This window comes from Tupaia chinensis, unplaced genomic scaffold, assembly GCF_000334495.1.
Source record: "Tupaia chinensis unplaced genomic scaffold, TupChi_1.0 Scaffold145814_1, whole genome shotgun sequence".
NCBI classification, from domain to species: domain Eukaryota; kingdom Metazoa; phylum Chordata; class Mammalia; order Scandentia; family Tupaiidae; genus Tupaia; species Tupaia belangeri.
In genome coordinates, this window is record NW_006205672.1 from 752,301 (window position 1) to 778,719 (window position 26,419).

The 26,419-nt window shown below is 44.3% G+C and overlaps 1 protein-coding gene across 4 annotated transcripts in view; it reads right to left on the reverse strand.

Moving 5' to 3' along the window:
• Window positions 1-24,170, reverse strand: part of TUFT1 (tuftelin 1) — a 52,306-nt gene extending 28,136 nt beyond the window's left edge. For 2 of the 4 annotated variants that reach the window (XM_006168407.3, XM_006168405.3), the window contains exons 1-3: window positions 24,041-24,170; window positions 2,300-2,374; window positions 1,803-1,904 (exon numbers count right to left, since the gene is read on the reverse strand). In XM_006168407.3, coding sequence (XP_006168469.1) covers window positions 1,803-1,904; window positions 2,300-2,374; window positions 24,041-24,100 — 237 coding nt within the window. In that variant the 5' untranslated portion in view covers window positions 24,101-24,170. Of the gene's footprint in view, window positions 1-1,802; window positions 1,905-2,041; window positions 2,375-24,040 lie in introns of those variants that run through there. The other 2 variants (XM_006168406.3, XM_014584169.1) reach the window with 2 other exon arrangements.
• Between the last annotated feature and the right edge of the window lie 2,249 nt (window positions 24,171-26,419).

Sequence of the window (26,419 nt, forward strand, 5' to 3'; positions counted from 1 at the left end):
GCCCCCTATAAAAAAAAAAAAAAAAAAAAAAATCACATTATGTACTTTAACTGGGTCACCTGCATAACATATAAATTTTATCTTTAAAAAGACTTTTTAAAAATGAAAGAGCAGGGGCCAACAGGTGGCATAGTGGTTAAGGTGCTGGACTGTCAAGTGGTAGACCACAGTTCTAGTCCGGGACCCAGTGACTTGAAACTCATGCCAGGCACATGTGCATGCATGCCCAAAATTCCAAGAGGAGAATGGAGAAAGGATCACGGTGTGGTCACATCCCCTGGAGGTGATTTCTTGCTTTCTGTCTCTCCAGCAAGTACACATGCCCCACAGCAAAAAATCTTCTAAAAATAAATAATTAAAAATAAAAAAGAATTTATAATGGACACAAGAGTGCAAGTAAATAAGGGAAGGGGCTAAAATTCTGTGGACTACAGCAGAGTAAAAAATATGGACAATTTAATACACATTTTTGAATATGAAAATGGGTACATCCTTGATTTGACTATTGTATACTATACACATGACTTTAGAAACATTCTGAAGCCCACAAAGATATACACTGGTTATATGTACACCAGAAATCATAATTAAAATTTTATAAATAAATAAATAAATAAATAAAAGGGCTGGCTCCATAATACAAAGAGTTAAGTGCAGTACACTGAGAGCCAGATCTAATATGGTCGGCTGAAATGTGAATTCTGGACTCAGAGGCTCAACACATGTACCAGGCACATGGGTATGTATGCCCAAAATCCTGACAGGAAGAAGAATGGAGGAAAAGGGACCCTTACATGACTACACTTCACTGGGAGGGTACACTCTCACTCTCTCTCTAGTGAGTGCATGCTGCTTCTGGCAAAAAAAAGAAAAGGCAGTAACAAAAAATGTTTTGTTTTTATGAGAGATTGCATATGTGCACATGAGAGACAGAAAGGGGCACCTCTCAATGGGGTCTGGGTACCCCACGATCTCTTTCCAATCCTTTAGCTCATCAGGATACTGGGCACACCTGGTGGTTTCAGGTTAACCTGGGATCCAAACCTGTGGTTGGTCATGTGGCTTTTTATTTTATTCATTAATTCATTTATTTTTAGTTTGACCAGAGAGACACAGAGAGAGAAAGAGGGAAAGTGAGAAAGCAAGCTGCCAGGTCTGGGACTTGAACCATGGTCAGCCATGTGGGTGTGTCCAGCACCTTAACCACCATGCCACCTGCTGGTCCCTGGTCATGTAGCTTCTAGGGCTGCGGTTCAGTAGGCTATTGCCTATGCCACCAAGGCTGCCCCCCAAAATTGTTTTAATTTTAAGAAATAAGTTCCATAAACCCACTTCCCACGTATCTCCACAACCTCTAGCAGCCCGACAGTGGATAGGCACCTAAAAAGGTCATCCCTATGCCTGGGCTCAGGTTGCACCAGAGTCACTAAGGCAGACTGTAGTGTTCTGGTGTTAAGACTGTTTCAGGAGGACCAAGCAGGTGGTGTGGAGGTTAACGTGGCTGGATCCCATATGGCTGACCATATGGCTCAAGTTCCAGACCTGGTAGATTGAAAAATCACACTAGGTGCACATATGTGCCTGCCCCTAGGGAATGATTTCTCACTTTTCCCACTTCTTTCTCTGGAGCGTACACGTGTCCTATAGCAAACTGGGGGGAAAAAAAAGATTGTTCCTGAAGGTGTCCAGGAACTGGCACCTTAAGCTAATTTCTTTCAGTCAGACCACAAGCTCTCCTTGGCAACATCAGCTGTCTCCCCACATGTGCCTGTAGGAACAAAAGGTGGAGGTGAACCACTGACCTTGATGATCTCTTCATGTCCATCGTTGGACTCTACCAGCTCTGAGGCCAGAGAGTGGCTGGTGGAGAAGCCAGACACCATAGCATAGGTCTTCTTGCCCGCCTGCCAGAGAGAGACGGAGAAGTTGCTCAGAAACTGTAACACCTGGCAAGTCCAGAACTCCTGCCCCTCGGAGAAGGCAGAAGGCCTGATCCTCAAAAACTTGAAGGGTTAGTCTGACTTTCTCTTCAAAAATTTACTTCAGAACCTCTAGCAGCCACACAGCAGCAAGAACACCAGATGGGGGAAATTAGTAGAAATGGCAGGTTAGTCTTCACTTGGCAGTAGTCTCCTCATCCCACAAAGTCGCGTTAGGTCAGCTGCTCGTGTTTGCAAACAGATGCTCCCAAGCTCGCAGCAGCAGAGGTGGCTCCAAGCAGCTCCAGGGTGCAGGGTCATGGCAAGGAAGGACAGTTGGCTGAGGAAAGGAGGCTTTGCCCCACCAGAAACCTCAGTACCTTCTGGGCTATGTGTTCGAGTTCCTCTCCTGTCAGTTCACTCTGGAGAGTCAGCCTGAGAATGTCCACGCTGCCCTAATAATGACAATGACGGTAACACCTTACCTTTCCAGCATACGGGTACAAAGAACTACTGGTACAGGTGTACTTTGCCAGCCCTGTAGAGTGGGCCTTATTATCATCACTTCACAGAAAAGGAACCGGGGTCTGGAGAAGTGGCATTAGTTTATCCAGAGTCAGGTTTCTCTTAGGGGTTGGGATATCCCTGGGGGACATCTGACAGTTCTCCTCACACCACACCAGAGTCTCCACGGCATGTTCTCTATGGCTCAAGGGTCTATCCAGATTCTCATGTTACAGGAAGCACATTGCATGGACTCCCCTCCTACAAGCAGTAGAGAGGCGGACCCCTGGACTGGTCATCCCCAGTCTGGAATTTCTGTTCCTGACAATCAGCCAGGAAGTTATTGATGCAATTAACGAGACCAGGATATCCTTCCTGAACCAAACTACAGGAAAGTAGCCGAATCTGAACTCCCATTGCTATGAGTCACATAGCAATTATCCCAATGAAAGCAGGAAAGGTAACAGGTATTTATCTGATTTACCAGATCAGCCTGGTATCAAAGGATGAAGCAGGTTCTTTCATAATTTTAAGGTTAAAGAAACACTTTGTATAAAAAACCTAAGAAGAAAAAACATGGCAAGGTGGAAAAGTAGAGGAGCTGGAAATGTGGGAAGACAGTCATGAAAAGAGGACCAGCAAGGCCGTGTAGACCATACCTTATGTATCTGTTGTTACATGTGGAGGTGGATGAGGGGCTTAGCTACCCTAGGCCTTTCGTCCATACCATGATGTATGAGGGTTGAAGAGAGGGGAATCTTCAAAACTTTGTGGAAAATGCTCATTACAAAAAACTATGCATAGGTTTCACATTTTGCAAACAAATAAATCCACACTTTAAAAAAAAAAAAAGTGCATTTCTTCCATGAGCAAAAAAGACAGCACCCCCAACAAAGTCTCGACACTATAATCCACCCTCAGCCCCAGTCAGTCTCTGATTATTAGTACATGTGCTCTGGCATTCTTAGGAGAAGACGCCCAGATGAGATCCTGGAACCTTCCCGCGTGGGTCAACCTAACAGAGCAACGTTACTGCTGCACCACCATCTGGTCCCAATTCACACTGCAATTCTACTTTTTGGAGTCCCCCCCACATATATGTCTCTCCCAAGCAATGAAGGAAAGATAGGGGCTCCGCTCCCAAGGACAAAAGTGACCTTGAAGTCATCTGGTCATTTCCTATCTCGAGACCTAGCAGCATAAATGCCACCTTACCCCTAACAGGTTTTAAGGAATACTCCTAACCTTCCCAATATCTAGTGTAGACGGAAAATATCCAACTTTAGAAAAATTCATCATTATTATTATATTTTAATTATTTTGTTTAACTTTATTATTATTACTATTATTTTCCAGTTTGATCAGAGAGAGAGAGAAAGAGGGAAAGTGAGAAAGCAAGCCATCAGGTCCAGGACTTGAACCTCAGTCAACCATGTGGGAATCCAGAATCCTTAACCACCACGCCACCTGCCGGCCCTGAAAAATTACTTATTAATGCGGTTTATTTCCAAGCAGCATATGAGCGACCTAGGCCCAGAGAGGAGGCATACATGCCCTTCTCCAGTTGATCAGGTACAGGGGTTCCTTTTATTTGATTCTGAGAGTGACAGACAAAATTAGTGAAGAGATTTCCATTGGTGTGGTCCAAAAAGGTGGGACACATAAAAGCGGGAGCTTGTAGGTTATTTATTTATTTTTTTTTGGAGAGGTTTTTTTTTTGGGGGGATAGGGCGCGTGTGCTCTCCATACAGACAGAGAGAGACATAGAGACAGAAAGCGAGAAATCACCCCTCAGGTGGGATGGCCATACCCTTCTCCTCCATTCTCCTCTCGGGATCTTGGGCACGCATGCGCACGGTGTGAGTTTTAAGCCACCGGGTCCGGGACACGAACCGCGGTCGACTACATGGGAGTCCAGCGACATAGCCATTATGCTAACTGCTGGTCCCGGTTCCACAAATTTTAAGTTGGTGATTAGAAGGGAAGATCTGTATTCTTGGAAGAGATTCATCAATCTACATATCAAGGAAAGGGAAGTCCTGTGTCTTGAGAAGAGATAAGCAAAAGAATATATTGTAATTGGTTGAAATACACATCTCAAAGATACTATGCCAGGGACAGGATATAAGAATCCTGTTAATGGAAAAAAATGGGTCTGTTAATGTTTGTGGACAACAGCCACTAGGCCCTCTGGAAAGAACTTTGGAAAAATAGGAAAAAGCAGTCAGACTTCTGTCTCACTGGAGAGGACAACTTCTCAACTTGATAGAAAGAAATCAACCTTTGATCAGAAACTTAATTCAGTACTCTCAACTGTACTGATGGGAATATTACCATCTAACTGAGAGCCTTTTTTGTAGAAGATTAACTAAAAATGTATGGAGGCTGCTCTTTCTATCACACTGAAGGAGAGGCACTCAGATATTACTCTCCTCTCATGTCTTAGAAAATGAACCCAATTTTGGGACCCACAGGTAGCATGGTGGTCAAGGGCACTAGACTCCCACATGGCCAACTGCAGTTCAAGTCCCGGACCTGGCAGCTTTCTGTCTCTCTCTCTCCCTTTTTCTCTCTTATTCTGTCCCTCTCTGGCCAAATTTAAATAAATAAATAAATAAAGTTAAATATAATTATTCTTTATAAAAAGAAAAAGAAAATGAACTCAGTTTTAAGAAAGACAGACACTACCACATAGGCCCTTATACTGCCCCGATTCCACTTGATTTTACAAAAAACATTCAACTCCTATTAAATAAAAGCCAGAACCTTGGTGTGGCATACAAGCTCTCCACAGTCTGGGTCAACTCACTTCCTGCTACTGTCCACCACCGCCCTGCCCAGTACATCCTGTGCTTTCCACCTTCAGTGCCTTCCCTCCCATCCATTCCTTTGTCTTAAATACCCTTTCTTCCCATTTCCCCTGGGATACATGCTGGTCCCTCAAGAGTTCCCATTCCAAAGCCACATCTTCCATGAAGCTACCCTGCATCCTGCGGGAAATACACCTTCCTTTACCTGAACTCCCCCATAACAAGGCCTCCTGTGGCACCTCTCTCTCAGCTATCTGTAGTCCTCCAGGAATTGTTTCTTCCAACTGTTAACTCCTAGAGGGAGGCTCTGAATACATAACGAATGCTTCCTGATACCTAGGTCAAGGGAAATTACGAAAGAAAGATGACAAATGATTTCAAAATAAATTATTTCCAAATAGAGTGGCTCCCCATTCTATTATTTCCAAATAGAGTGGCTCCCAATTCTGTCCCTAGGACACAGGCAATGCTCTTTGATTGAAATACTATCTCCATCCCTGGAGGCAGCTGGGAAATGCCAGGGCATCCCTCAGATAGAACAAAGGAATTATTAGCCAATGAAGACCAAGCCTGGTTTATTTCCTGAACCTAGACACTCCAAACAGAAGAACATAAGCAATTAGGCTGGATTAGAGCCCAAGAATCTCCAACATCAGAGAAGAAAAGAATAAAATAAAAAGTACTAGAAGAAATAATGACTAAAAATTTCCCCAAATTTGGTAAAAGACAAAAACCTACAAATTCAAGAAGCTGAGCAAACATTAAACTGAACGAACTTGAAATTCCTGCCATGAAATACCTTAATTAAATTTCTGGGACCAACAGTTAGCTTAATGGCTATGTCGCTGGACTCCCATGTAGTCGACCGCAGTTCAAGTCCCGGACCCGGTGGCTTAAACTCACACTGGGAGTGTGTGCATGCATGCCCAAGATCCCGAGAGGAAAATGGAGGGGAAGGGATTGTGGCATGGCCATCCCCCTTGGGGGGTTATCTCTCGGTTTTCTATCTCTCTGTCTCTCTCTGTCTTTCTGGTGAGCGCCCGCACCCTGTAGCAAGAACCTCTCCAAAAAAAGAAAAAAAAATTTCTGGTAATTAATGATGAAGAAAAGAATCTTGAAAGAAACCAGAGAAAAATGATACCTTGTCTACAAAGTGAAAACCATTTGAATAACAGTGGATTTGTCATCATAAACAAGAGAGATCAGAAGAAAGTAGTGTAATATTTTTCAAGTGATGAAAGAAAAGAACTGTCAATTCAGAATCCTATACCTAGGAAAAATATTCTTCGACAATGAGGGAAGTCAGCCAGCAGTTTGGTGGTTAAGGTGGTTGGATCCAACATGGTTGACTGCACAGTTCAAGTCTGGGACCCGCAGCTTGAAAAACATGCGGAGCACAAGTGTGCATGCCCAAAATCTCAAGAGGAGAATGGAGGAGGAGGAAGGACTGCAGCATGGCTATTCCCCCAAGGGAGTACTTTCTCACTTTCTCCTTCTCTGTCTCTGATGAGGGCACTTGCCCTATAGCAAAAAGTAAAAAACAATGGGTAAAGATCCCTAAACAAGAAGGGAATAAAAAATAAACCATGGAATATGGGAAGAAACATGGACAGAAAAACACAGGTAAATTCAGAAGGGTTTTCTTCTCTTCTTAGGTTTTCTAAATAATGTTTGAAAATTGAAGCTAAAATTTTAACACTGACAATGGTTAGAAAAACTGCTAACCAGGCCATACAAAGAGAAAATATCCAAAAATATAATAAACAAATCTAAATGGAATCCTAAAAAGTATTCAAGTAATCCATAGGAAGGCAGGGAAAGGAAGATAGAAATGAAAAACAACAAACAAAATAGAAAAGAAAATGGGTAGACTAGCCACATCAAAATGATATAACATGCGATCTAAATATAAGAATTAGAGACTAGCAAATGGCGTAATGGTCACATCACTGGACTCCTACGTAGTTGACTGTGGTTCGAGTCCCAGACCCTGTGGCTTAAAGCATGCTGAATGTGTGTGCGTGCATGTCCAAAATCCCTACAGAAAAATGGAAGAGAAGGGACTGTGGCTTGGCCATTCTAACTGGGGAGTGATTTCTTGTTTTCTGTCTCTCTGGCAAGCACACTTGTCCTATACCAAACATCTCTCCTAAAAAAAATAAATACATACATATGAGAATTAAAACAGAGATTGACTGAGCCACAATAGTGCAAGCCTTAGCATGCCACTCTGCAATACTGGATCCGTAAGAAGAGTAGAGTTCAGATCCCAGGTTGACCTGAAACATGCTAAGCATATGTGCATGTACCCATGGATAAAGAGGGGATTACTACATAATAAGAACCTGTCAAGGGTACCTATCTGTCTCTCTCTCTCTCTCTCTCTCTAAACATTAAAAAAAAAAAAAAAAAAGATTGCTTTCGGAGATTTTTTTAAAACAACCCATTCTTGGGGCCAACAGATAGGTTAACCCCCCACGTAGCCAACCACAGTACAAGTCCCAGACCTGGCAGCTTTCTCTCTCTTTGTTGAATGCATATGCCCTATAGCAAATTGAAAAATAATTATAATAAATACATAAAATTAAATAATTCTTAAATAAATGCATAGGGACCAGCAGATTGTAATAATGTTATATTGTTGGACTCTCAAGTAGTCAACTGTGGTTTGAGTCCCAGACCCAGCAGCTTAAAACTCACACAGCGGACAAGCAGGTGACGTGATGGTTAAGGTGCTGGAATTCTCACATGGCCGACCACAGTTCCAGTCCCATACCTGGTGGTTTCCTTTCTCTCTCTCTCCTCTCTGTCTTTCTCTGGCAAAACTCATATGGCCCACGATCCTAAGAGGAGAATGTAGGAGAATGGAATGCAGTGTGCCCATCCTCCTGGGGGGTGATTTCTCGCTTTCTGTCTCTGTCTCTCTCGCTCTCTCTGTCCAGGGAGCACACATGTCCTATAGCAAAAATCTCTCTCAAAAAAAATAAATACATAAATACATAAAAATGACCTATTCTCACCACAAAAATGATAACTATGTGTAGTAATACATGTTAATTACTTAGATTTAGTCATTCTACAGTATACACAAAACAATATGCTGTTTATTGAATGTGCTGTATATGGTAAATACAATTTATCTGTAAATTAAAAAGAAAATAAGTTTTTTAAGAGACATTTTTGTTGTAGGGCATTTGTGCTTGCCAGAGACACAAAGAAAGAGACAGAAAGCAAGACATTGCTTTGAGTTTGAAGCCACCAGGTCCTGGCCTCAAACTGTGGTCAACTACATGGGGGTACAGTGACATAACCATTATGCCATCTGCTGGTCTCAAGAAAAGCCATTTTTTAAAAAATACAGCCCAAAGGGCAGGTGGTGTGGTGGTTAAGGAGGCTGGACTCCCACAGGGCCAACCACAGTTCGAATCCCAGACCAGACAGCTTGCTTTTTCACTTTCCCTCTCTCTCTGGTGAAATTAAAATAAATAAATAAAATAATTCTTTAATAAATAAATAAAAATGGCCCAATACATGCTGTCTACAAGAAACACATTTCAAATATAAAGCCATAGGCAAGCTGAAAGTAAAAGGATAGGGATGTCACATAAACACCAATCAAACAAAAGTACAAATGGCTAGATTAGTATCAAATAAAATAGACTTCAGAGCAAAGACAGGGACATTACACAATGATAAAAGGGCCAATCCACAAAGACAACAAGGTGACCCCAAATAGGGGCACTGTAGCGGCAAAATGTGAGGTAAAAACTGATAGAACTTTAAGAGGAATATACAAGTCTGTAATTGGAGTTTTCACCCATCTCTCAAGACTTGATGAAACAACTAGACAGAAAATCAGTAAGGATATATCAGAACTAGACATCAATCAACCAAGAGGATTTAATCAATGGAGTATTTATAGAATACTCCATCCAACAATGGCGGAATAGACGTTCTTTTCATGTACCAGTAGAATACATACTAAGATAGAGTATACTGAGGGCTAAAAAATAAACCCCAACTAATTTAAAGGAATACAAATCATACAGAGGATGTTATCTGATCACAATGGAGTAAACCAAAACATTAACAAGAAAATGCCCAAACTCTAGAAAACTAAACATGCTTCTAAACAATCCTTGCGTCAAAGAGGACATCTCAAGAGAAATTAAAAAAAAAAAACAAACTGAATTCAGAGCGAGCAGGTGGCAAGGTGGTTAAAGTGCTGCACTCCCACATGGCCGACCGTAGTTTGAGACCCAGAATTGGTGGCTTGACAGTCATTCTGGGGAGAGACAAGCAGTTAGCGTAATGGTTATGTCACTGGAATCCCATGTAGTTGACCGCGGTTTGAGTCCTGGACCTGGTGGCTTAAATTCACGCCGGGCGCATGTGCATGCGTGCGTGCCCAAGATCCTGAGAGGAGAAAGGAGGAGAAGGGACTGTGGCGAAGCCATCCCCCCTGGGGGGTGATTTCTTGCTTTCTGTCTCTCTGTCTCTCTGGTGAGCTCATGCACCCTATAGCAAATAACCTCTCCCCCAAAAAAGAAAGTCATTCTGGGGGACCAGAGGGTGGCGTGGTGGTTAAGGTGCTGGACACTCCCATATGGTTGACCACGATTCAAGTCCCAGACCTGGTGGCTTGCTTTCTCACTTTCTCTCTGTCTCTCTCTGGTCAAATTAAAATAAATGAATGAGTAAATAAAATTAAAAAAAAAAGGAAAGTCAGTCTGGCAATGTGTGCATGGGCCCCATAGCAAAAATTTCTCTCTAAAAAAACAAAAACTCAAACTATGCAACTACAATATAACTACCGATGCAACTACAATATAACTCATCTATTACATTCATCCCACAGAAATGAAGACATATGTTCAAACAAAAACACACAAATACCTGTACATATTTATAGATGCTCTTTTTTTAAAAAGATTAATTTAATTTAATTTTTAAATTATTATTACTATTTAACTTACTACAGGGAAAATACGCTCTCCAGAGAGAGAGGGAAAGTGAGAAGGCAAGTCACCACCTTTGGTCACTCATGTAGGATCCTAGTGCCTTAACCACCACGCCACCTGCTGGCCCCATAGATGCTTTATTTATTTATTTATTTATTTGGTAGAGGTTTTTTCTTATAGGGCGCATGCGCTCGCCAGAAAGACAGAGAGAGACAGAGAGACAGAAAGCGAGAAATCATCCCCCAGGGGGGATGGCCACGCTGCAATCCCTTCTCCTCCATTCTCCTCTTGGGATCTTGGGCATGCATGCACACGTGCTTGGCATGAGTTTAAGCCACTGGGTCCGGGAGTTGAACCGCGGTAGACTACATGGGAGTCCAGTGACATAGCCATTACGCTAACTGCTGGTCCCTAGAAGCTTTATTTTTAAAAGCCAAAAACAGCAAACAACCCAGATGCCCCTCAACAGGTGAATGGCTAAACAAACTGTGGTACTTCTGCTTTTTGCAATATGTGCAGCAACACTCTATATAGATAACTATGCTGAGTGAAATAAGCCAATCACAGAAGGTACAGACTTTATGATTTCATTTATGCAACATTCTTTAAAACAAAATTATAGAAATGTAGAATAGATTTGGTTGTCAGGAATTAAAGAAATAAGGGCAAAAAGGAAGTGGATGTGGCTCTAAAAGGGCAACATGAAGGGTCAGGTATAGTGGTGTAGACAGTAGGGACACAGCTGGGCAATGTTGAAGACCAAATGGAAGGTTCTGGGTTTGAGTCCAGGGTCTACTTGAACATACCTGGCTGGCTACATGGGCTAAGTGAAGATAGTAGAATCAAGACCCTGTAGAGGGTCTCTATGACTCTGTCTGTCTCTGGAAATTGATCATTTAAGGGTCGGGTTAGCAGGTGGCATGGTGGCTAAGGGCACTGGATTCCCACATGGCCAACTGTGGTTCAAGTCCCAGACCTGGGCGGTTTCCTTTCTCATTTTCCCTTTCTCTCTCCCTGTTTGGTCAAATTAAAAAATAATAACAACAAATTTAAAAATTTTTAAAGGGTAACATGGGGGATTCTTATGGTAATGGAATGAAGGTTCTGTATCTTGGCTGTTGATCAATGTCAATAACCTGGTTATGATAACGTATTGTAATTTTACAAGATGTTATGACAGGAGACACTCAGTAAAGGGTAAAGGGGACTTCTATTATTTCTAATAACTACATGTGAATCTTTTTACCTTTTTTTAATATTTAAATTTGCTACAGAATATATATGTTGGCCAGAGGCAGAGAGAGAAAGAGAGAGAGAAAGCATTCCCCAGTAGGGAATGATCACACTACAATCTCTTATCCTCCATTCTCCTCTAGAGATTTTGTGTGCACATACAAATGGGCCCAGTTGTTTTTCAAGCTGCTCAGAGACTAAAACTATATAGTTGGCCATGTGGGATCCTGCCACCTTTATCACCATTCCACCAGATGGCCCCCAAACTGGCTTTTAATGGCCACTAGTACTTCACTTCATAGATTAATTTATTCAATCGCTACAGAAGTTATTGTCAATTTCTTCTTTTTTTATTTCTTTAACAAATGTGTGTGTATATAAATATATTGGGTCATCGGGAAAGTCATGATGCATTTTTGCATAGAAAAATACATCATGACTTTCCTGATGACCTAATACATAATTTTTAAAGAAGATATCTTTGGGGACCAGATGGTGTAATGGTTACATCACTGGACTCCCACACAGTTGACCCTGGTTTAAGTCCCAGACCTAGTGGTTTAAAACTCACTCAGGGAACGTGTGAATGTGTGCCTAAAATCCCAAAAGGAGTATGGAGAAGGGATTGCTGCGTGGCCATACCCCCTAGGGGGTGGTTTCTCACTGTCTGTCTGTCTCTGCCTCTCTGGTGAGCACATATGCCCTACAGCAAAAAAAAAAAAAAAAAAAAAAAAAAAAAAAGCAGCTCTTTTATTTTGATAAAATGAAGCAATATAAAAAATAGCTAGGTCACCACCAGACTTACTGCCTGGTCCACTGCTCCTCAAGCCCGGCCTGACTCTCCTGTGCAGAAAAAGACCAGCATTTGGAACAGTTAGACCTTGGCTCCGACACCGGCTCTGGTTTTCCCTTGCTGTGTACAGTGATCTTTCCCTTCTCGGTTGAGTGTTTTAGCTAGTAAGATGGGCAGTGTGACACGTAAGTGAAAATATAGTGACTAACAGAAGTAGTCATAGCAAATGCCAGTTCCTCCAAATTTGACATAATGTTCCTCTTCAAAATATTTTAATGACTCCATACACTTACAGGTTCAAGGAAAAAACGCCTTTTACGGAAAAATGTGTATATTCATTCCTACCTCAAACCACACACAAAGATCAATTCCAAGTAGATTGTAGGTTTAAAAGTAAAAAGCAAAACAATTACCCCCTCAGTACATGTGCCCTCTAGCAAATTTTAAATTAAAAATTTTCAGGGGTCGGGAGGAGGTGGGGACCAGCAGATGGTGTAATGGTTATGTCGCTGGACTCCCACGTAGTTGACCATGGTTGAGTCCCAGACCCAATGACTTAAAACTCAATACCAGGTGTGTGTGCGTGTGTACCCAAAATCCCAGAGGGGATTGGAGAAGGGATTGAAGAGGGGCCATCACCCCTGGGAGGTGATTTCTCACTTTCTGTTTTTCTCTCTCTGGTGAGCGCAAGCACCCTATAGCAAAAATCTCTAAAAAATAAAAATAATGGGGCCGGCAGGCGGTGGTGGATAAGGGCGCTGGATTCCCACATGGCCAACCATTGTTCAAGTCCTCGATCTGGTGGTTAGCTTTCTCGCTTTCCCTTTCTCTCTCTGGTGGTCAAGTCAAAAAATAACAATAACAAATGGAATTAAATAAAAAAAAAAATAATAATAATATATAAATAATTTTTTTTCTTAAGAAAAACACCTTTACATACAATTAGTCAGGGGTAGAGCCAGGATTCAAACCCAGGCATCTAGTTCCAGGTTGGACTCTTATCCACATGCCACATAGCATTTCTTGAAACCAAACACACTGAATTTACAATATACTAAAGAAGGACAGGGGAGTGAAGGGACTTCTATTCCATATACTTCTACAGTGTTTTAAAATTCAGCAGCAAATGTGTATCTGTACAACACTCTTATAATAAAATATATTAAATAACAGATGGGGACCAGCTCCATGGAGCAGAGGTGATCGAGAGAAGCCAGATCCCTAACAGTGAACGAGGTTCAAATCCCTGGCCTGGTCAGTCTGAAACACACTGGGCAAGTGCCAGAGTGCCCGAGCTGGAGAACAGGCAGAAGAGAATCACAGTGTGATCAGACCCTGTGGAGGGTGCTCATCTTTCTCTCCCTCTCACGTGTGTGTGTGCACGTGCATGCACATTCTATCATAAATAAAACAAAAAATTTTAAGAGAGATGGGGAAAAAGGACTAAATTCGGAATGGAAGGTGAGGTGTCTGAATCCTGACTGTTACCAGTTAATCCTTAAACAAACCTGTTCATCTCTCTGGGTCTCAGTTTTCTGCTTACAAACCAGGGGTGGTAATATCCACCCTGCCGTGGTCAGTGGAAGTGTGGGAACAGTGTGAAAGTGCTCTGCAAACCGTATGTCACTTCTCACTTCGCAAAGGTGAGACAGCATGACTCCAGCAGCTCGGGGAAGTCTGCACCGGAGGAAGGTGGGGGAAGTAAACTGCATGGAGCTGCTCAAGTCTAGGGCTCTCTGGGCACCTCATCCTCCATGGCCAGAGAGCAGGTCCAGTGAATGAGGCTGCTGGTCTCATGGCAAAACCCCCAAGGAGAGAACACCTAGGGCTCTTCTCTGCTGGGTGTGATTAGCTGTTCTGGAGCTGGAGTGATCTCAGGGCTTTAAGCTGGTTCCAGGGAGCTTAGGAACACCCCAGAATGTCTGGCAGGGTGGTCCCCACTCAGGACTCTGAAGGGCGGGATGGGAAGTGGAGCCTTCTTCTCTAGGGAAAAGGAGCAGCGCTAATCACAGGTGTGCAGTCTGTAGTCCCATAAACATTCCTGGGGAGAAGCCCAGCTGCCTCCAAATTACAGGCAACCTCTACACTCTGTTCAAACAAACCTTGAGCTGTGACTCACTCCTCCCAGCAGGGAGGGGGTAAACACATAGCTGAGGGGTTAGAGATCAAGATGCCAAAGGAGAAGAGATGGAGATAAGCAGAGCTGCCCAGGTTCTCACACCACAGCGCATGTGCACAGGAAAATGAGCTCTGGGAAAGCCTTTGTTTCCCCAGCTCCCACTCAGGAGCCACTAGGACGAGTGCTGGATGGATTCAAGGGTGAGGTTCTTCCTTCTTTTCATTTTTTAAGTTTTATTTTTAATTCATGATAGAGTGAATGTGGACACGCGAGAGAAATAAACACACGATCCCTGTATCCTAGCCCTCTAGCTTGGAAGACCTTGACACACACAGACCCACCCAGTGTACTTCAGAGTGACATTGCCAGGGACCCAAAGGAGATGCGAATCCAGTGTGGGTCGTGTGACTTCCAGCACTGCAGTTCTGCCTGCTGGGCCCCAGGCTGGCCAGCCTAAGCCCCTTTCTAAGAGGAAGGAGGGGAGGTGGAGATTGCCCCTGGGCTGGAAGCCAGCATCCTTAGTCGCCCCCCCACACACACTCTGCTATCATTTTATCATTTCCTCATTTCCTCAATCCCATCTCCGCTCCAGCTCCACCACAGATGTACGTGGTCTCCCAAGCTGCTACAATAGCAGCCCCCTCCATTTCCCCACCCTGAGAAATGGGACTTGCCAGACCTCTGTAACAGTGGCTCCCAGGAGGCCAGGAGCAGGAAAGTGCCATAAATCAAAGAGGACCAGACCGGACGGTTGGGCAGCAACTCTCTCCTGGGTGCGACTCCCAACCCACCGGGCTCACAGGTTTCACATGAAACCTGCTCAGTCCTGCCTTCCACGGGGCTCCCTAGGCCAGAGATGACCTTTCGTTGAGTGTGAGACAGACTCACACCCTTTCTTTCTCCCCACAGGTTTGCCAACAAAACAGGTGTTTGCTTTTTGTCTGGCTACCTACCCAGAGGCATGGGCTGGACAAGCTCTGTGCAGAGGGTTGACCTGGTAATTGGGAGGTGAAATGAGAAAAAGGGATTTGGGGTGGCACCCTAAACAGGGCAGCCCTTCTTATGACCTGGAGCCCTCACAAAGGGAAACAGTGAGGCCTGGCAGTGAGAGTTTGTGCGTAGAGGGCGGCGAGCTCCTAAACCCCAACTGGATGGGGATACCCTTTTGCTCAGTCTCTCTCCAGGCCACCTGCCTCATGCCCAGTCATCCTAGAATGAAGGGGCAAGTTCCTCAGCACCCCCAACCCTCAAAAATGGCTAGCAAAAGTGACTCTGCCCTCTCCAGTTTCTTCCTACCTTGCTTTGTGAGTTTTGCTTTTGTGCCCTCAGGCCCCAGAAGGTTATTCCCCTTTTCTTCCTTCATCTACCTATCCCCATCCTAGCCTATATTCTCTCCTGCCTCTGCAGCATGCCGGACTTAAATCCAGGCACCTGCTTCCTGGCACGTACCTATTCCCCCAACTAAATCTCACATTTCATAAGACTCTGCATCGTTACCCAAGGAGGCATGTACCATAATTACCAGCAGGCGGGGAAGCTTGTCCCACCAGCTCTGAGCACACGTGTCTGGAATCGAAACCAGCTGGCTGGATGCACACACCCCTCCACCCCAGAGAAATATGGGCAAAAGTTGGCGCCAAATGCTTGGTGATTAGGTAACCCTCCTCTCTCAGATCCTCCCTGGCTCTTCCAGCAAGCCCAGCATTTCCCAAATTCCTGGCAGACTTCAAGACATCAGCTGCAAAGTTCCTGAAAGCAAAACCTTGGCAACAACCAGAAACTCAGAGACAGGATGGTAGGAGATTTTGTGGACTGAGTTTGGGGCAGGTCTCATGAATGGAAAGAACAGGTTGTCACCAAATTTGAAAGGTTCCTCTGCCCAGGAATTTCTTCCGCACCCACACCCAGATGTCACAAACCCAGGACTTCTACCATTTTAGGATTCATTCATTCCTTTGGAGTAAGCAACAATGACTCCAGATGAATCCTCTTTTAAAATGCAAATATTCTGACTCAGCAATTCTACTCCTAGGTATTTCTCTCCAAGAAAAATGAAAACATGTTTACACAAAAATGTGTCTGCTAAAGTCCATAGCAGCATTAGTCATAATAGCCCAAAAGTAGAATCAACATACATGCCTATGATCACTTATCCATGATGAACATATCTATGATATATATTCATACAGTAGTATATATTTTTTGTTTTGTTTTGTTTGGAGAGGCTTTTGCTATAGGGCATATGCACTCACCAGAAAGACAGACAGAAAGCAAGAAATCACCACCCAAGAGGGATGGCCACACAGCAATCCCTTCTCCATTCTCCTCTCGGGATTTTGGGCATGCACACACGTCTGGAGTGAGTTTAAGCAGTCCAGGACTCGAATCGCGGTCGACTACATGGGAGTCCAGTGACACAGCCATTATACCAACTGCTGGTCCCTCATATAGTAGTATATTAATCAGTCATAAAAAGGAATGAAGTACTGATTCATGTTACATGACAGATGAACCTTAAAAACTGCATGATAACTGAAAGAAGTCAATCACAGGACAAGCAGACTGCGGTTCGAACCACAGGACTGCCATTCCCACAGACCCTGCAAATTAAACGCACCAAATCCCAAGAGAATGGAAGAGAACGGATTGCAGTGTGGCCATTCCCCCTGAGGGATGATTTCTTGCTTTCTATCCCTCTGGTGAGCGAGCGAGCCCTATAGCAAAAATCTTTCTAGAAAAACAGAAAGAAAAAGTAGCCAATCACAACAGATCTCACACTGTATACTCTAAGAAATGTCCAGAACAGGTACGCACATCAATAGAAAAAGCAGATGGCGGTTGCCTAGGGCTGGGGAGACAGTGGGGAAATGAGGAGTAACTGCTAGTAGGTTGGGATTTCTTCATGGGATCATGAAAATATTCAAAAATCGATTAATGACTTTAGAACTCTGTGAACATACTAAAAACTATCTAATTGTACACTTGAAGTAGGTAAACCATATGGCACACAAACTAAAACTCAAAGCTGTTACAAAAAGTATATAAAGCTCATGGTAAGCCATCCATAAATCACAACTCTAGATTTTTTTTTAAGAATTATTTTATTTAACTTTATTTATTTATTTATTTTAATTTGACCAGAGAGGGATAGAGTTGAGGGGAGGGGGAAGTGAGAAAGCAAGCCGCCGGATCCAGGACTCAAACACCATCAGCCATGTCTCCAAGTGCCCATAACCACCACACCACCTGCCGGCCTCACTAGTTCTGTTTTGTTTGTTTTAAAAAAGAGAAGGGCTCAGGAAAGATCTGGCATTAAACTAATTCAATTTCTGAGGTCCTTTAGGACCTCAGAAAAGACAAGGTTTCACACTGTAGTTGAAAAATAACGCCAAATTCTGAACCAGGCAGTAGCAAAATAGTAAAGGAACTAGACTCAAATGGGTTCCCATCTCAGGACCTTACTGAGCATGCTAAGCACATGCCCATGATTCAGGCAGGCTGAGACTGGGGATGGATTGTGGCGTGAAGACTCTGGGGAGGTGCCTGTCCCTCTCATGTAAGACATAAAATCATCTTTTTTGGAAAATTTAAAAATAAAACAATTTCCAGGGACCAGCAGATGGCATAATGGTTATGTCTCTGGACTCCCACATAGCTGACTGCTGTTCGAGTCCCTGTACGTACCCAAAATCCTAAGAGGAGAATGCAGGAGAAGGGATTGCAGTGTGGCCATCCCCCAGCAGGTGATTTCTCGTTTTCTGTCTCTCTGTCTTTCTCTGTCTCTCTGGGGAGCACATGCATCCTACAGCAAACATTTCTCTTAAAAAATAATAATAAAAATTTCAAATTTACCCAGGTGTTCAGAGAACCCCTCTGGTCAAGACATACACACACACACACACACAAACACACACACGAGAATATGAAAAAAAACATGCAGAGAATACTGATAGGTTACTTAAAGAGAATCACCTTATCAAGAGCCCAGAACAGCAGGGAACACCAGCCGCCTTGGCCATGAGATCAGAAAGGAAAGAATAAGAGAGATGCCAAAACATGAATCCTTAACATCACTCTAAAGAAGTCTGGCTAAATTAGAACTAGCAAAGATTACTAAAGCCTTTGTCCTGGTTCTCTCTCTAGACCCTCTCACCCTTGGAACCCACCACTGGCAAGGGACCTGGGCCACCAAGGAAAGGGGCAAGAAACAGGAACAGATAAGAGTAAAACAGGGGCCAGCAGGTGGTGTGATGGTTAAGGTGCAGGACGACCACATGGCCAACTGAGGTTCAAGTCCTAAACCCAAGCTGCTTTAAAGATCACACTAGGCACGAGTGCATGCATGTCCTAAATCCCAAGAAGAGACTGAAGGAAAAGAGATGCAGTGTGGCCATCCCCCATGGGGAGTAATTTCTCACTTTCTCTCTCTCTAGCTCTCAAAAACCACACACACAAGAAAAATTTTAAAAAACAAAAAAAAAAACCCATAGGGGTAAGCAGTAGCACAGTGGTAATTAACACGAACTAAACCCACATGGAAAAGACCCTGGGTTTGAGTAATGAACCCCCCCTGAGCACGCGGCCAAGTGCACACCTGTATTCTGAGCTGGCTGGGACTGCGGATGGACTGTGGCATGAGGACCCTGTTACAGGTGCCTATTTCTCTCTCTCTAAAGAAGTTAGTTGGGAACCAGCAGTTAGCATAATGGCTATGTGGCTGGACTCCCATGTAGTTGACCGTGGTTAGCGTCTCGGATCGGTGGCTTAAAACTCACGCCGGGTTGGGACCAGCAGTTAGCGTAATGGCTATGTCGTTGGACTCCCACGTAGTCGACTGTAGTTCGAGTCTCGGACCCGGTGGGCACGTGTGCGTGTGTGCCCATGATCCCAAGAGGAGAATGGAGGAGAAGGGATTGCGGTATGACCATCTCCCCTGGGGGGTGATTTCCTGCTTTCTGTCTCTCTGTTTCTCTCTGTCTGTCTGGCGAGCGCATGCGCCCTATGGCAAAAACCTCTCAAAAAAAAAAAAAACAACAACAACAAAAAAAAACCTCACACCAGGTGCGTGTGCATGCGTGCCCTGGGGGGTGATTTCTCGCTTTCTGTCTCTAATGTTTCTCTCTGTCTATCTGGCGTACACTCAAGCCCTATAGCAAAAATCTCTCCAAAAAAAAAAAAAAAAGAAGTTAGTTAATTAAAAACAAAACCAAAAAAAGTATAAACAGAGGCAGCAGGTGGCATGGTGGTTAAGGCACTGAACACTCCCAAATGGCCAACCCTGGTTCAAATCCTGGACCGGTGACTTGGTTTCTCACTTCCCTTCTCTCTCTGTGTGTCTGTCGTTCTCTGGTCAGATTAAAATAAATGAATGAATAAATACAATTAAATAATTCCTAAATAAATAAATAAATGTATGTCAGTATAGTCACCAGAATTACCAGACATTTCCTCCATCCTTTGCCAGGGTGTCCAAAGGAGAACGAAACAGCCTAGTCCAAGCCAGTAGCAATAGAAAATAATAGCTAACATCCGAGCACTTAGCATGAAGGCATTGTTCTTACTCTTTTACACATACTATGGTATTTCATCCGCATGGCAACCGTACCAGAAGGTGTGATCATTATCCCTGTTTTATAAGTGAGGAAACTGAGAAGTTAAGTAATTTACCAGAGTAATCTTAGAGCAAACATCAAAGCCCTGACTGGACCCCTCTTAGTCAGATTCCCAGAGCCATGATCTTAACCACAACGCTCTTAAGAGAAATCACAGGGCCAGTCTGTGGTGCAGCAGTGATGCGTTGTTCAAGAGAAGCCAGAGCCCACACTGGGACCACGTTAAATTCCCAGCCCCATCAGCCTGAGGCACACCAAACACATGCACAAATGCCCCACATTCAGTGGGCTGGAAGACTGGAGGAAGGGGATCGTGGTATGACTAGACCCTGCAGAGGGTATGCAGCCTTCTTTCTTTCTTTCTTTTTTAAGAATTATTTATTTTTATTTATCACTACTATTATTTTTTAAATTTGTTACAAGGCATGTGCACGCACTATAGAGAAAGAAAGAGAGAAAGAAGAAAAGTGAGAAAGCAAACCACCAGGTCTGGGACTCAAACCATGATCAGTCATATGGGAGTTCAGCACCTTAACTACCATGCCACCTGCTGGCCCCCTCTCATTCTTACACATGCACACATGTGCTCTATCAGTAGGACAAAAAAAAAAAAAAGCGAGAACTCATACATTAGCCAAAAATTGTAAATATAATTAAACCACGAAGATGGGAAGGGAACAAGTAAGGGGTAGAAGCATAACTCTCCCTATAATTCCTAAAACAGGAGGTCAATAGATGCCTAAAACTGACAAATCAAAAAGTATCACTAAGTTTATTATGTAGAAACATGGAGGTGAACATGAGACAAAACAGCTAAATGAGTTGGAAGTAGTTACTTCCACAGGGCAGAACTTGGAGTAGGGGACAGCTATTTTATTAAAGGTCTTTGATGTTATTAGATTTTTAAAGAATCACACATAGGCATTCCTATGATAAAAAAGAAGGAAGAGGGGGAGGAAGTAAGTCACAGATCATCCATGCCAAAGTCTAATGTCATCTGTTTTTTTACCACTAGGCTTCTATTCCACAACACTTGCATTTTGTTTTAAAGAAGCTCCCTCTTTCCCCCTTCCCTGGGCAATCTGGTTAGACCCATCAATCAAGTAAGCCTGTCCTGCCCTAACTAAAGGAGGGCCAGGGGACAACAGCACCCTCCCCCGGGATCTTGAGCAAAATGGGAAAAATACCTAAAATAGATGGAACCAATTTACCCAGAAATAGGACCACACTATTGGTTTTCCTCTACCCAAGACCCAGGACGACTCCCTTGGTTTGGGCTTTTTAAGCTTTCCCTTACATTCTGTGAGCTGCCCCATTTCCTTTTAATAAATTTCTCTTCTGCTTAAGTTAGCTGGAGTCACTCTCTGCAGTTTATAACTGAAAGAAATGTCTAAGAAAGACACTCTGAGGTGTATTTGTTCTTTTATTTGTCAGTATAAAAGAAAGTGACTTGCAAACTTCTACCAAAAAATGTTTTATGTCATAATCCAGTAAATAAACACAAACATATATAGTATGTATACATATAACTAAAACAGAGGTTTTGCCAAAACGTCTACCCATGACCAGTCACAGTGACACAGCCGTAATGCAACACCACAGTGCTGAAGCCACATTGGAAGGTACTGGGTTCATGTTCCAAGGTCTTCCTGGTTCACATGTGTATACACATATACACACACACACACACACACACACACACACAGTGTGTGACTGAAGCTGGGGGTGATTGACATGAAGACCCTGTTGGGGGTACCTGTCTGTCTTTCTCTCATTGAAGAAATGGGGGGAAAAAAAAGGAGAGGAAATGTCTACCCTCACTAACACCTGGAGAGTGTTAATCCTATTTCTTTTTTGAGAGTGTTAATCCTATTTCCTTTCTTATGCTGGTCTGTCTAATTAGGTTGATTTCAGACCCACTAGTGGTTATGGTCTGTGGTTCTGAAAAAGACTGGCTCCCTGAAATTGCTGCTTCTGCCTCCAACAACAACAACAACCTAGAGAATGGATTGGCCATCTAAGTCCACGTGTGGTGTACAGAGGCACATGGCCTGCTGACTGGTAGGGAAATACCAACAGATTCCAGGGTCCTGTCTCCCAGTAGGTCACTCCAATCAGTTCAACTGTCGACACTGCCAAGTCTAGAAGATACACCTGTTTATTTATTTATGCACTTGTTCACTATGCATGTGCACTGCTCAGTCAATGGTGTGAATACACGACAGGTTCCTAAGGACTGTCCAGAGCTATAAATTCTATTTGCAGGCTGGCTCAGAGGAGAGGAATCCAGGACAAAGCCTGTCTCTTGACTGACTGATTGTTTGCCAACTCCTCCCCCACCTTGAGGTCCCATCCATGCTCAGATCTGGGCAATGATTATTTCATTCTAAGCTCTGGAATAAAGCAAATCTTACATCCAGCCTAGAAAGAAGGAATAAAAGGGAATCTGTCTCTCCCTTGCTCTTCAGGCCTCTGGTTAGCTTCAAACTAATTTATGGCTGAAGACTGTCTGAATTCTTTGCTCACTATTTTCCTACAGTCTTCTCCCATCAAACAAGCAGTAAAAATATCAAGGGATTCATTCTCAACACTGTCAAGGCCAAGGTCTCAGATTTCCTTCTTGATCTCTTTTCTATAGCAAGCAAAAGAAACCAAAGCACCCCTCTCCTTTATCTCTAGTCTTTTCCCTGCCTCAACCATTCCAAAACAGTGAGGAAGAGCCTAGGACTGATGCAAGAGGGTATGGATTTTTCACCTCTTCAGGGTCCCACCGCTGGGGAGTGGCAGGCTACAGATGGCAAGGGGATGGAGGAGCTGGGGAGCAGGGAGACCAGTATCTTACAGCGGCAGAAACACTCATAGCCTTGGGCGGAAACGTAAAGGAAACTAGGAAAAGAACTAAATGATCATCTGAAACTTACAAGGAGTACCTTTCGGCAGATATTCTTTGAAGAGGAGCCACAATCCAGCTGCAGCTGGTTAGCTCTGCCTCAGGGGCATGATGAGACAGGCAGAGGACAAAAGAAACAGAAGAGGGGGAAGGAAGGAGAGAGCCACAAACGCCCCATCATCACCTCGACTCCAATTTCACTCACTCACAGAAGCTTGGAAATCGATGAAATAGTACACACTCGGTCTGGGTTGAATTCCCCAGCCGAGGCTAGAAACTGTCACAAATACCCTCCCCCGCCTCTGGCCGGGGTTAAGAATTACCCGGTCAGCTGAAGTGGGGAGAACAGGGCCTGGGATCCAGGGAATTGGGGGAGCAGGGCAAACCGTCTGGCACGGAAAAATGCTCCCTCTCTCCACAACCCTCGCCCTGTCCGGGACCCCTGCTGGATCACTTCCCTTCCCTTCTCGGCCCAGGTTGTACATCCCCTCCATCCACCAGTGCTGGGCTAGGCAGCAGACGAACCGTCCCAGGAAGCTATCGGCTGGCCGATAGGGGGAGGGGAGCAGGGGAACTGCAAGGGGCGAGGAGACACCCGAGAAGAAAGGTGACCCCCATGCGGAAAGCCCTAACCCCCTTAAGGTACAGTCCCTGGCCAGTCTCGGCCTAACCTGGGTCCCACGGCCCCCGACTCAACCCCCACCCTCTAGGATTTTACTCTCTATTCTCTTTCTCGTTAGAGATCACCCCAAGCACCATAGAATTCTCTGAAGGGCTTGAGGTCACCGGGACGGAAAAGCCTAATCCTTCTTGGCGGGACACAATGTCTCAAAGAGGGCAGGGATCCCGTCTCTGGAGCTCTTTCTCCTACGACCCACCCAGCAGCCCACCGGACGCCTGAGTAACGCGCACCGAGACTCGCGGCCCAGGCAAGGGCTCGCCGGCGCCGAGTCCCAGGCAGGAGCCGCAGTGTCCTCCCAAAGGGCAGAGACGCCCCTAGCCCTCGAGTCTCAAGAGTCTTCAACCCGCGACTCCACAACCCGCCAACTGGCGACAATAAAAAAGAAAGAAGCGCCGCGAAGGCCAGACCGCACAGAGCGGGGCACCAGGTGATGTCAGCGAACCCCGTGCGGGGCACGGAGGGCAGAATTGAAATCGAGAATACCAAGCGGCGGAGGCGATGTAGGCGCTTTTCTTACCGTGGGCTGGCCCTCCGGCTGCACATCCACCAGGGTACACCAGTTTCGCGTCCCGTTCATCTTCCCGCAGGGGTCACAGGAAAACAGACTCCCACCCCTGCGGTCTGACTCCTACAAGGCGGGCGCGCGCGGAACCACCCCCTTATATAGGTGAGTCAGGGGCGGGAACTAATAGGCCACGTCCCTATTGCGCTATTAGCCAATGAGAGCAAGGTAAAATTGTTGTGGGCGCGGCTCCCAGGAAGCTCCAGGCCACGCCCCACTCGCGCTCAACTAGATTTACATAAAGGTGAGGTTTGAGAGCGACCTAGGTCTGCTTAACTGAACAGTTTTGTCCAGCGTAGGTAGCTGTACGTGAACGTTCTTTATTAATCTGCTGTTTCCTCCTTTGAACTCTTCAAGCTCAGTGTTGGTCGGAGGAAGTCGCCTGTCTGCACCTAGGATGAGGAATTGGAACCTACAAAAGCTTCCACACCTTTTTTTTCCTTTTACACGTTAATCTACCTGTAGGCTTTGCAGAGCTGAGCAAATATTTCTTACACTACAGAATGGCAGGCACCAAGAGCCAGCTCACCCGGACTGGCCTAAGCCAGTCTGGCAGGTGCCCTTCCTTGGCAAGAGGCCCAGGCCAAAGTCAACAGGAGCTAGGCTCCTGGGTGGGGCTTGTTTTGCAGAAGCTGTTACACCAAAGCTGTCCTTATAAGGTTGCAAGAGGCAGCTCAGAAGACACCTTCATGGCTACTGAGAGCTAGTGATTTCAGGGAAATAGGAGAAATGAAGATTTTCTGCTGATAATTCAGCCTCTGGCCCACAAACTTGTGTGGTAGGCAGACTTTCAAGCCTCCTGTCTCTGTCTCTGTTTTTGTCTCTCTCTACCTCTATCCCTGTCTCTGTCTTCTCATTTTTTTGTAATTTTTCCTTTAAAAAAAACTTTTTTTGGGGGAGAGGTATTTTTCGCTATAGGGGGCGTGCACTCGCCAGACAGATAGAGAGAGACATAGAGACAGAAAGCGAGAAATCACCCCCCAGGGGGGATGGGCACGCCGCAAGCCCTTCTCCTCCATTCTCCTCTCAGGATCTCGGGCACGCACACACATGCGCCCGGCGTGACTCTTAAGCCACCGGGTCTGAGACGCGAACCGCGGTCGACTACGTGGGAGTCCAGCGACATAGCCATTATGCTAACTGCTGGTTCCCCCTTTTAAAAAATTTTTAAGGCAAAGCTGTTTCTTGACTTTCAGCCCCTCCTTTCTCTCTATCTTGTTAATAATCCCCTCTTCCTCTCCCAACCCAGGAGAGGCAACAGAGCAGGCCTCAGAAGACACCTTCATGGCTACTGAGAATTGTTGTTGTTTCTCTCTGTTTCCTTTTCTGCATGCTTCTGGATGCTCAGATTGAACTTCAAGTTTGGGAAGAAACACACTTTCCATCAGATGACTAGAAATCACCACAGGACCACAAGAAATATGGGAAAGAAGAAACTACCTCTCCTCCAAAGGAAAAGAATAACTCCTCATCCACAGACAGTTCAATGGAAATCATGGAAATATCTGATAAAGAATTTAGAATATTCATAATGGCAAAGCTAACAGAGATAGAAGAGAAGAGAGACAATGAACTGCAGAAGAGAAAGGAGAAAGGAGCTGACAAGTCCCAGGAGGTGAGGAAATTCTTGCAAGATCTAAAAGAGAAATTACACACTTTACAAAAGAATCTAATGGAACTGTTTGAGATGAAGACTATAATACAGGAAGTCAAAATCTCTCTTGAAAGTATTAAAAGCAGACTAGATCATACAGAAAATAGAATCTCAGATGTAGAAGAGAAAATTGCTGGCCTAGAAAAATCCACCACGAAGACTGAGAAAATTGCCCCAAAATTTGAGAATAATATACAAGAAATACTAGATACCATCAAATGTCCAAACATCCAGTTAATTAGCATCTCAGAAGGTGAAGAGACTCATAAGGGCGTTGATAATCTATTTCATGAAATCCTGCCAGAAAACTTTCCAAAGCTAGAGAAGCACTCCAAGATCCAGTCCCAAGAAATACAAAGGACCCCAAATAGAATCAACCCAAGAAGATCTTCTCCAAGACACATTATAACCAGACTGACCAAAACCACAAAGACAAGATACTTAGACTGGCAAGAGAGAAATGGCAAGTTAACTACAAAGGATATCCCATCAGACTAACAGCAGACCTCTCATCAGAAACAATGTGAGTGAGGAAAGAATGGGAAAATATATTCAAAGTGTTAAGAGAAAAGCAATTGCAACTGAGAATACTGTACCTGGCAAGATTATCCTTCACATGGGAAGAAAAGACAAGAACATTTTCAGATAAACAAAACCTGAAAGAATTTACCAGCACCAGA